This window comes from Lissotriton vulgaris, chromosome 5, assembly GCF_964263255.1.
Source record: "Lissotriton vulgaris chromosome 5, aLisVul1.2, whole genome shotgun sequence".
Taxonomy (NCBI): Eukaryota; Metazoa; Chordata; class Amphibia; order Caudata; family Salamandridae; genus Lissotriton; species Lissotriton vulgaris.
The window spans coordinates 1,826,354,315-1,826,365,653 of record NC_141693.1 but is presented as its reverse complement, the minus strand read 5'-3'; the positions used below and the strand labels follow the sequence as shown (position 1 = coordinate 1,826,365,653).

The 11,339-nt window shown below is 49.2% G+C and overlaps 1 protein-coding gene across 1 annotated transcript; it reads right to left on the bottom strand.

Moving 5' to 3' along the window:
- Window positions 1–3,783: 3,783 nt before the first annotated feature.
- HOXB9 (homeobox B9) lies at window positions 3,784–10,579 on the bottom strand. The gene is made up of 2 exons (XM_086924250.1): window positions 9,849–10,579; window positions 3,784–4,974 (listed from the first exon to the last, which is right to left on the bottom strand). Exons 1-2 carry the CDS (start codon window positions 10,351–10,353, stop codon window positions 4,739–4,741), a joined length of 741 nt encoding a protein of 246 aa, XP_086780376.1. The 5' UTR covers window positions 10,354–10,579; the 3' UTR covers window positions 3,784–4,738.
- Between the last annotated feature and the right edge of the window lie 760 nt (window positions 10,580–11,339).

Sequence of the window (11,339 nt, the reverse complement as noted above, 5' to 3'; positions counted from 1 at the left end):
TTGTTTGGTGCTGAATGTTGGGGTTGTTTGGTGCTAATGGTTGGGGTTGTGTGGTGCCGCATGTCAGGGTCATGTGGTGGAGAATTTTTGAGTTGTTTGGTGCTGGATGTTGGGATTGTGTGGTGCAGAATGTTGGAGTTGTGTGGTGTTGAATGTTTCGCATATGTGGTGCAGACAGTTTATTTTGTGTGGTGCTTAATTTTGGGGTTGTGTGGTGCAGATTGTTGGAGTTGTGAGGTGTCAAATAATGGGGTTGTGTGGTGCAGAATTTTGGGGTTGTGTGGTGCTAAAATGTTGGGGTTGTGTGGTGCAGAATGTTGGAGTCCTGTGGTGCTGAATGTTATGGTCGTGTGGTGCTGAATGTTTTGCGTAGTGTGGTGCACAAAGTTAGGGTTGTCTGGTGCAGAATGTTGGAGTTGTGAGGTGCTAAATGTAAGGGTTGTGCGGTGCAGAATGTCGGAATTGTGTGTTGGTAAAAGTTGGGGTTGTGTGGTGCTGAATGCTGGGGTGTGTGGTGGTCAATGTCAGGGTTGTGTGGTGGTAAAAGTTGGGGTTGTGTGGTGCGGAATGCGGGGGTGTGTGGTGGTTAATGTCTGGGGTGGTGAATGTTGAAGTTGAGTGGGGCTGAATTATTTTTGGTTGTGTGGTGCTGAATGTCAGGGTTGTGTGGTGCGGAATGCTGGGGTGTGTGGTGGTGAATGATGGAGTTGTGAGGTGTCAAATGTTGGGGTTGTGTGGTGCTGAATGTTGGGGTTGTTTGGTACTGAATGTTGGGGTTGTTTGGTGCTGATTGTTGGGGTTGTGTGGTGCTGCATGTCAGGGTCATGTGGTGGAGAATTTTGGAGTTGTTTGATGCTGGATGTTGGGATTGTGTGGTGCAGAATGTTGGAGTTGTGTGGTTTTGAATGTTTTGCATATGTGGTGCAGACAGTTTGTTTTGTGTGGTGCTTAATTTTGGGGTTGTGTGGTGCAGAATGTTGGAGTTGTGAGGTGTCAAATAATGGGGTTGTGTGGTGCAGAATGTTGGGGTTGTGTGGTGCTGAATTGTTGGGGTTGTGTGGTGCAGAATGTTGGAGTCCTGTGGTGCTGAATGTTAGGGTCGTGTGGTGCTGAATGTTTTGCGTAGTGTGGTGCACAAAGTTAGGGTTGACTGGTGCAGAATGTTGGAGTTGTGAGATGCTAAATTTTAGGGTTGTGCGGTGCAGAATGTCGGGGTTGTGTGGTGGTAAAAGTTGGGGTTGTGTGGTGCGGAATGCTGGGGGGGTGTGGTGGCTAATGTCTGGGGTGGTTAATGTTGAAGTTGTGTAGTGCCGAATTATTTTTGGTTGTGTGGTGCTGAATGTCGGGGTTGTGTAGTGCGGAATGCTGAGGTGTGTGGTGGTGAATGTCAGGGTCGTGTGGTGGTAAAAGTTGGGGTTGTGTGGTGCTGAATGCTGGGGGGGGGTGTGGTGGTGAATGTTGAAGTTGTGTGGTGCTGAATGTCGGGGTTGTGTGGTTCTGAATGCCGGGGTGTGTGGTGGTTAATGTCTGGGGTGGTTAATGTTGAAGTTGTGTGGTGCTGTATTATTTTTGGTTGTGTGGTGCTGAATGTCAGGGTTGTGTGGTGCGGAATGCTGGGGTGTGTGGTGGTGAATGTCAGGGTTGTGTGGTGGTAAAAGTTGGGGTTGTGTGGTGCGGAATGCTGGGGGTGTGTGGTGGTTAATGTCTGGGGTGGTTAATGTTGAACTTGTGTGGTGCTGAATTATTTTTGGTTGTGTGGTGCTGAATGTCAGGGTTGTGTGGTGCGGAATGCTGGGGTGTGTGGTGGTGAATGTCAGGGTTGTGTGGTGGTAAACGTTGGGGTCGTGTGGTGCAGAATGTTGGAGTTGTGTGGTGCTGAATGTTTTGCATTGTGTGGTGCAGAAAGTTTGTTTTGTGTGGTGCTTAATTTTGGGGTTGTGTGGAGCAAAATGTTGGAGTTGTGAGGTGTCAAATGTTGGGGTTGTGTGGTGCTGAATGTTGGGGTTGTGTGGTGCTGAATGCTGTGGGAGTGTGGTGGTTAATGTCTGGGGTGGTTAATGTTGAAGTTGTGTGGTGCTGAATTATTTTTGGTTGTGTGGTGCTGAATGTCAGGGTTGTGTGGTGTGGAATGCTGGGGTGTGTGGTGGTGAATGTCAGGGTTGTGTGGTGGTAAACGTTGGGGTCGTGTGGTGCAGAATGTTGGAGTTGTGTGGTGCTGAATGTTTTGCATTGTGTGGTGCAGAAAGTTTGTTTTGTGTGGTGCTTAATTTTGGGGTTGTGTGGAGCAAAATGTTGGAGTTGTGAGGTGTCAAATGTTGGGGTTGTGTGGTGCTGAATGTTGGGGTTGTGTGGTGCTGAATGCTGGGGGAGTGTGGTGGTGAATGTTGAGGTTGTGTGGTGCTGAATGTCGGGGTTGTGTGGTGCTGAATGCTGGGGTGTGTGGTGGTGAATGTCTGGGGTGGTGAATGTTGAGGTTGTGCAGTGCTGAATGTCGGGGTTGTCTAGTGCTGAATGTTGAGGTTGTGTTCACACGTCTTAACTTCCGTGTGCGCCCCTGGTACGGACCGAGACCTGCTCTAGAGATAAAACCTCCCCCTCTTCTCCAGCGAACCTTTCTGGGCGCATCTGAAGGAACTGGCTGCGGGGCGCTTCTTTAACATAAAAATAAACCTTTCCTGCGCGGCTCGTTGGATTCCTCTGCTCACAGCTGCGATCGATTGAAGCCCCGAGCCCCGTTAGAGCCGGCCCTGCCAGCACCGGCAGGAAGGGGCGGCGCAGGCTGCAGATGGATTGTATTGGACTGTTGACATCATCAGGAATGTAACTTTTATTGTAAGAATGCGGTGACGTGTGATGCGAGTACTGTGGTGGCATCGACAGTATTCGGGCCCCTGTATTATGCATTACACGCCTCTCGTATACACATGGGTACAGATACAACAAAAATAAGAGGTGGGCAGGAGAAGTGTTGAAGAAGAAAACGATGCGTGTGTATTGTTGTGCAGTGTGTGCCGTGCATTATCGAGATAGATGGCCCGCAGTGGCTTCCTCAATACTGCCTCAGTCGTGACCTGTTGAGTCATGGGTGAAAACACTCAGGTGAGCCCAGGCGTGTGTGCAGAGATGTGCAGAGGAGCACACGTAGCCGCCTCCGGCCCTTCCTCCATTCACGTCAAATACATACAAAGCACTCTGTATGCCAGGGAAGCGACACTGCAGGAAAATGCACACCCACTGCTTGAGGGTTAACTGCTGAGTAGATCAGAAGGGACCTTGATTACATACAATAAAAACCCTCACAAAATTATACAAACGCACATGTACAGAGAGAAAGAACTGAAGGAGAAAAAAAAGAGCATCTGGTATTTGGAATATTTCGGCCCAACTCCAAAAGTGCCATAAGATATTTTTAGATAATTCTAGCTTGATAAAGACATTTTCAAACCTTTTGCAGTCCTTACTGCCGCATTGCAACTTCCTCCTCCTCGCCAGTGACAATTTTGTATCTGGATAATGAAGGTACAAGAGCGGCGGGTGGTTGCCCTGTTTAATTCTAAAATGCTGCATTTTTTGCACGCACTGGCTTAACTCTGCCTCGGAGCCCCGGTGCTTAGCTTTTTATGAAAGCAAATACTGTGTCCAGAATGCAGCGAAAATACTAAACAAATAAATAATAGAATAAGAAATCAATTTGTGTGAAATGTACCAACGAAATAGGAGAATATACATCTTTATGAACGGAAACGGTACCTTCAATGAGAACCAGGACCGCATTAATTAACAGTACCGCTGAAGTCAATAACAATATTCATTTTAATGTGAAAATAATCACAACAGTGTGTAATGTTTTTTTTTTTACAAAAATGTAAACAGACTTTAAAATGTAACACGTAAGAATAACTCGCATCTAACAGGTTATATGAAACATTCAAGTATACGTTTCTCTGAAGAAGAAACAATAGACAAAGAAAATGTAAGAAAGCCAGCCTGGTCACATTATCTCTGCGTGGAACTATCTACAGTTTAGCATAAATTTATTTCACAATAAATTATAAATAATCTAACACTGATAAGACATGTTACCTCTTCATTCACAAATAGGTTGCTTTCGATAGAAAAACGCCTTGTGTAATCAGATTCTTCTACAAACTAAATCACCAAAGTTCTCCTTTCTTCTACTAAATTGCTACACATCTCGGGGCAGTATCGGGGAGGGGGCTCGGGGGGCAGTAGAAAAGGTTCATTGTGCCATTTGTTCGGATTGAATGCTAGGAGATGCTCCTTGAAAAACGCTAGAAAAGGTAAATTTGGGGCCGTATATCACCTCTGGTGGATAGCAAGTAGCTGGATTGAACAGTAATGATTTATTTTTGCAATTAAGCGCGGTTTTATGGGAGCGGAGACGGTCCTGTAATGAAGCAGGCAGGTTCCATTGCACCCTTCGAGAAGGCGCGTTTCTTCTTTGCCATTTCAAGGGATGCACACTGGCCGGAGTGGAGGCGAGCATCTTCCATTATTACTTTCATTCGCTGCTCCCACGCACCAGCGGCTAGAAACTAAACGAGGCGCTATGCTAGAGGAGTCTGTACAAAGTAGAAACACAGTAGCACGTTCCTGAAAGACAATAGGCAGCTTCAGTTGTGGACACTAAATGGGGAGAAAAGGTCCCGATCGTGGCATGCAAGTCCGGGTGTGTTCTAGTGGGTGGTGCAGTCCAGCGCCTAGCACGCACGAGGCGCTACTCTTTGCCCTGCTCCTTGTTCATCTTCTTCATCTTCATGCGCCGGTTCTGGAACCAGATCTTGACCTGGCGCTCGCTGAGGTTCAGCAGCCGGGCCACCTCGTGCCGGCGGTCCCGGGTGAGGTACATGTTGAACAGGAACTCCTTCTCCAGCTCCAGCGTCTGGTATTTGGTGTAGGGGCAGCGCTTCTTCCGGGACGAGCGGGCGTGCATCCAGTTGGCTGCGGGGTTACCTGCAAGGCAAGGGGAGAGAGAGACAGGTCAGCGTGGGCCGAGCATCGCGGAGCGCCGCGAAGGCAGGCTGGGCTGAAAGAAGCAGCAGGCTGGGCTGAAATATGCGCAAAGCACGAGGCCCGGGCCTGTCTCCCCGGGACTTCGAGTATGTTATATCGCCAATGATTCCCTATCCATATCATCTCCTAAGATGTATGTCACACATGCAGAGTTACTGCGCTGGCTCATTCTAGCCCATCCATAATGATAAACACCCTTCCCAGGCGGAAGTCCTATATTATTGTGTACGGCTTGTCCATACATTAGCAGGCGTTGCCAGCGCCGCTTAAAAAGTAATGCAGGCCGTGCACGCAGGTCGCCAGGCACACCTTAACTCATCGTACCGGGTGCTTTGGAAATAAACTGCGAGCCCAGCGCGTTCATTCATAGGCAGCCATTTGTAGGCGCCTCGCACAGCAGCCGCGCGCCCCGGAGAACGCAGGAGTCGTCGGGCGCGCCGGGATCTGCCAGTGAAAGGTGCAGTGTTTGAAGGGGCTTGCAGGTCGGGGCGCCGAAACAAAGCTCCGGTGACACCCGAGACAGCGGGCACATCTTGGAATGAAGAATCCAGCGCGCAGGCGCGGCGCCAGGAAGGCCCCGGCCGCAGATTTGTGGACTGTTGCACCGACCCCTTCTTCATATAAATGAAGTGAGTGGACTTTTAGAGGCAGCGGCCCTTAATCTCCTCGAGTAAGCACTGCATGGTAAAGACTCGTCGGACTTAATGCGGGGCGCAGCCGAATTAAATATTAAAAGGGGAGGAGGAAGGCGCTTGAATAATTAATCGTCGTAATCCGAACCGACATTATGAATGGGCTTTGCCTTTCATAGAACAGATCTGTGTGTTGATAACCGCAGTCTCCCATAAATGTCTTCCCAGCTCGCCTTTTTATGGTGTGCATTGTCTGGAGAACTTGCATTTTAATGGTTCAACTTGTGCGCCCACTTTCATACTCTGCTTACCCTGTAGGAGCGTGACAAATAACTGCCAAACACCATGCACCTATATATATATATATATATATATATATATATATATATATATATATATATATATATACACACACACACACACACACACACACACACACACACACACACACACATAGACACATCCTCTAAAAGAAACGTTACGAAGGTAAATAAAACAAGACCGGAAGGCACAACCTTCGGTAAGCGGCACCGACATGTCTCATCGGGGTGTGTAGCCAGCATACACTTTTAATAACACGTGCAGCTCGGCACCAAGGGCCCGGGCTCGTTCTAAGAGCTGAGGCCGAGACATTGCTTGCACAGGGGTCGGTTGTGCCTCATCCACCGCTGTGGGCGGTTTGAACTGGATGCCGGCCCGGGGGAGAGAGCTAGGTCTGTCTTTTCAGCTAGATGTCTGTGTATGTATGTGTGTGTTTGTGTCTATTCGTGTCTGTGGGCTGTGCGCGCGAGTGTTTGTGTGTGTGCCTATTTACTCGGGTGCGTGTCTATGTGTGGTGTGCGTGACTCTTCATTCTTGTGTTTCCTTGAGTGTAGGCATTGTGTTTTATTTGTGTGCGGGCACTCAACTATGCATCTTAGTGTGTTTGTGAGGGTGTGTGTGTTTTTGCCTGTTCATATATGTGTGTTCGTGTGTTTGTGTGGGTGCCTCTTCATTCGTGTGTGTTTGCCCGAGTGTGTGCGTTGAGTATGTGTGTGAGCAATCATCTATGCATATTAATTAGTCTGTTTGTATGGATGTGTGTATCTGTTTGTGCCTATTCATGTCGGTGTGCATGTGTGTGGTGTGGTGTATGTGCCTATTCACTGGCGGGTGTGTATTTGTGCGTGGTGTGTTTGCCTCGTCATTCGTGTGTGTTAGCCCGAGTGTATACGCTGTGTTTATTTGTATGCGCGCTCTCATCTATGCTTTGTAGTGTGTTTGTAAGGATGTACGTGTTTCTTGTCTGTGTGCGCGCGTGTGTGTATTTACTTATATGTGTGTCTGCGTTTGCACGGCGTAAATGCATTCTTGTTTGTGTGTCTGCGCTAGTCTTTATATAAAAGTGTGTTTTTAAGGCGTCGTGTGAATGAATGTGTTTCTTTTCAGCGTCTGTTTGTGTATATGTGTATGATTCTGTATTTGTTACAATTATACTGTGAAATAAACATGTATGGAACTTGGCGACAGTGAAAAATTAAAAAAACAATATGACACTTGTTCCAGGTCCCCCTCAAGCCTCTTAATGTTCCCTTCAACAGTGCCCATTGGGTGCCTAGCGATACCCATGTTGACGTGCTCCTGCCACGACTGGCATTCAGACTTTGTCTGCAGTAAGTGTGTTGCTGTACGAGGTGCCCGTTCGTATGGACTCCCTCCCCTCCTGTGCGTCAGTGCTAGAGTGAAACTTCCCAGCGGCCGCTCCTACCTCGGCTGCACCAATACATCTATGCACCACAAACCACTTTTGAAAATGTGGGTGCCAGGCACCAAGAGCACCCCCTCCCCTTCTGAATCCACCATTCACTCATTGTCACCTGAGTCCATATTTTTACTCATTGTCACCTGAGTCCAGCTTTTCACTCATTGTCACCCGAGTCCATCTTTTCACTCATTGTCACCTGAGTCCAGCTTTTCACTCGTCACCAGAGTCTATCTTTTCACTCATTGTCACCTGACTCCATCTTTTCACTTATTGTCACCTGAGTCCATAATTTTTACTCATTGTCACCTGAGTCCAGCTTTTCACTCATTGTCACCCGAGTCCATCTTTTCACTCATTGTCACCTGACTCCATCTTTTCACTTATTGTCACCTGAGTCCATATTTTTACTCATTGTCACCCGAGTCCATCTTTTCACTCATTGTCACCCGAATCCATCTTTTCACTCATTATCACCTGAGTCCAGCTTTTCACTCATTGTCACCGAGTCCATCTTTTCACTCATTGTCACCCTGGTGCAGCTTTTCTCTCATTGTCACCCGAGTCCATCTTTTCACCCATTGTCACCTGAGTCCATCTTTTCACTCATTGGCACCTGAGTCCATCTTTTCACTCATTGGCACCTGAGTCCATCTTTTCAATCACTGTCACCTGAATCCATCTTTTCACTCATTGGCACCTGAGTCCATCTTTTCAATCATTGTCACCTGAGTCCATCTTTTCAATCACTATCACCTGAGTCCATCTTTTCACTCATTGGCACCTGAGTCCATCTTTTCACTCATTGTCACCTACACGCATTTATCGGACAGACAGATGTACTAAACTCATGACATGGTTTTCCCAAGTTCTGTATCCAGGCACATCGACTCTGTCAATTCCTTTCTCACGCGGGCGCGCGCGCGCACACACACACACAAACATCTAAAGAGGTGTCCCTGAAGTGCCTGTAGGAACTCCTACAAACTCATATTTACCTATACAACAAGAGATCCCTGTCCGCGAGGATACTACAAGCTCTCTCAACAAATACACAAACATACCACACCTATACAGCAGGAAATCCTCTGCGTGGCTACTGCACATTCATGCTCAAGCACGGTCCGGACACACACATTAACACATACAGCAAGGGAGCCACACGCACGCGCAAACAGCAGGAGATCCCAGTCCGTGACCATACAAATACACAAATTCGGACGCGCGCAAACACTACTACATATTTACATACAAACCACAGAAAGAGGTCCCCTCCGTGGCTATTGCACATTCACACACATCCACAACAAGATCTACCTTACCGTGACAATAGGCATCTCACACACACACACACACATATTTAGATCTGATAGAAGACACCCCTCCCCTTGGATCCAGAGATGCGCGCACACATTGCAGTCATCTAAAGCCGGCCTGTATTAATGGGTAAGTTTGTTAAGTCCTCACACACACACACACCACGAGAGCTATAGCTGAATACAAACCCTCCCACACTTCTCTCACACACATATTTATTTAGATGAGGACCCCCCCCCCCCCCCCACCCTTGGGTCCAGAGATGCGCGCACACATTGCAGTCATCTAAAGCCGGCCTGTATTAATGGGTAAGTTTGTTAAGTCCTCACACACACACACACCACGAGAGCTATAGCTGAATACAAACCCTCCCACACTTCTCTCACACACATATTTATTTAGATAAGACCCCCCCCCCCTCACCCTTGGGTCCAGAGATGCGCGGACACATTGCAGAGTCATCTAAAGCCGGTCTGTATTAATGGGTAAGTTTGTTAAGTCCTCACACACACACCACGAGAGCTATAGCTGAATATTAACCCTCACACACCTCTCATGCGCGCGCACACACCCGAGATCTTGAATTAAAGTAGAAACTCATACACTGTTAGTATAAACTACACGTATCCATGTTATTTAAAATTCAGGCATGTAGACATGCTCAGACAGCAGTGTAAACAGACATACATACTTATGCACGATCACACATGCATATCTGAGTTGTCACGTGTCCTCGGTGTGTGCGGGTGTGCCAATAATAGTAGACACTCTTGAGTATGTAAACATGCGCCTGTAAACTGACAGGGTTGCTTTTAAGACCCATCTCTGACATGTGCACATATACTACATACGTGTGGGCTCACGTGCCTCCTTATAAGTGACACTATTTTGAATGGCAGGCGAATGCTGTGTTTAGATGTATACAGGGGGGGGGAGGTAAAGTTTATACCACCCAGCAGCGCCTCTTGCTTCCCTCCATGGCCTCTGTGCTCTAGCTGCCGCAGCCCCACACCCCCCACCCCTCCAGCTGCCAGGGCGCCCTCTGCAGGCCCCTCTGCTGGGGTTTATGGCCCCGCAGGCTGTACACTCCCCCCCCCCTCCACTTCCTCCCGGCTACAACTTACTTTGATCTGCGCCGGCTTTGTCCTCACTTCCGTCGTCGCAGCCTTTATTGTCCGGGTAGCCGGGCCGGGGGGCACCTCGCTCGGCCCCGGGACTGTCCAAAGTGTACTCGGGGCCCCCCAGCTTCTGCAGGTCCCCGGGGTGGCCCAGCAGCGGCTCCGCCTTGACCGTCGACACCTGCCCGGCCACGGGCTGCTCCGGCCGGGCCACGGGCTCCAGCCAGCTGCGCAGGTACCGGCTCTCGGCGGCCGGCACGCCCGGGGGCTGCAGGTAGGGGTGGTAGACGGAGGCGGGCAGGCTGGCACCGGGGTGCGGGCTCCACGAGGCGCTGAACACCGGAGCCTTGGGCTGGAAGCTGCAGGAGGGGAAGTCGAGGTGCTCCACCTGCCCGGGAGCCCGGCCGGCCCCATACTGGCCGGAGGAGAACTTGGCGGCCGCCGGCTCCTCGGCCTCGTGGCTTATAATCGAGTCCACATAGTAGGTGCTAAGAGTGCCAGAAATGGACATTGTCAGACATCATACACGGCGGCAGCGGGGGATAGGAACAGCACTGTCACATGCACCGGGGGCTCCCGCCACTCCGCGCAACTTCCAAGCCAACAAAAGTACAGTCGGGCTGCGCGCTTGTGAGCTCCTTGCACAATGATTGGTCAAACTTTTTCCCAGTGCTTGATAAAGCGTCGGTGAAGGCGTAAATCACTGGCGCAGAAGGGGCTGCGCTAGTCTGTCACCCCCACCCCCTCCTGCATTCCAGCCTCGGCGGCACAGACTCCGCCGAGCCAGGGCTCGGCTGCGCGCAGGCGCGCACACGCGCGCGCGCTCGCGCACGCAGGAGTCAGCGCTCTCTCGGACCCCAGGGTCTAGGCCTCTGCGCTCTAATAACGCCCTCGGGGCGCAAGGAAGGAAAACGGAGGGCTTTCCGCTCCACCCACCTTTGTGGGGAGGAGGGAGCGGGCTTCTCAGTACTGCACCCACAGCCTCAACCTTCAGAAATACTTGTCCATTCATAACACCACTACGAAAATTAATAAAATGTAGCTACACAGAAACTTTTAGGAATGTGTCAAGACAGCGTGACGTGGACACGTTTCTATCGGAGCGCCCTGCTCCGTTAAAGAAAAGGGCACAGGACGACGGGTTAATAAAATAACACAAACAACAGACTTAAACACGTGTGCCTCTGTATACAAACAAGATATATATATATATATATATATATATATATATATATATATATATATATATATATGTATGTGTGTGTGTGTATATATATATATATATATATATATATATATAGTTAGTGGTGGCGCTCGGAAGGAATGGAAAGGACGAGGGCCTGCAGCCGTTTCCAACCCCTCAATTACCCTCCGCAGCTCGGTAGCTGGTCTCGATTTACAAGCTCGTTAAAATATCGAATAACTCGGGTCCGCCGCTGTCCCAGGGAGCGCCGAAGTTCGCGACTGTTAAATACTTTAATACAACTTACATTAGGT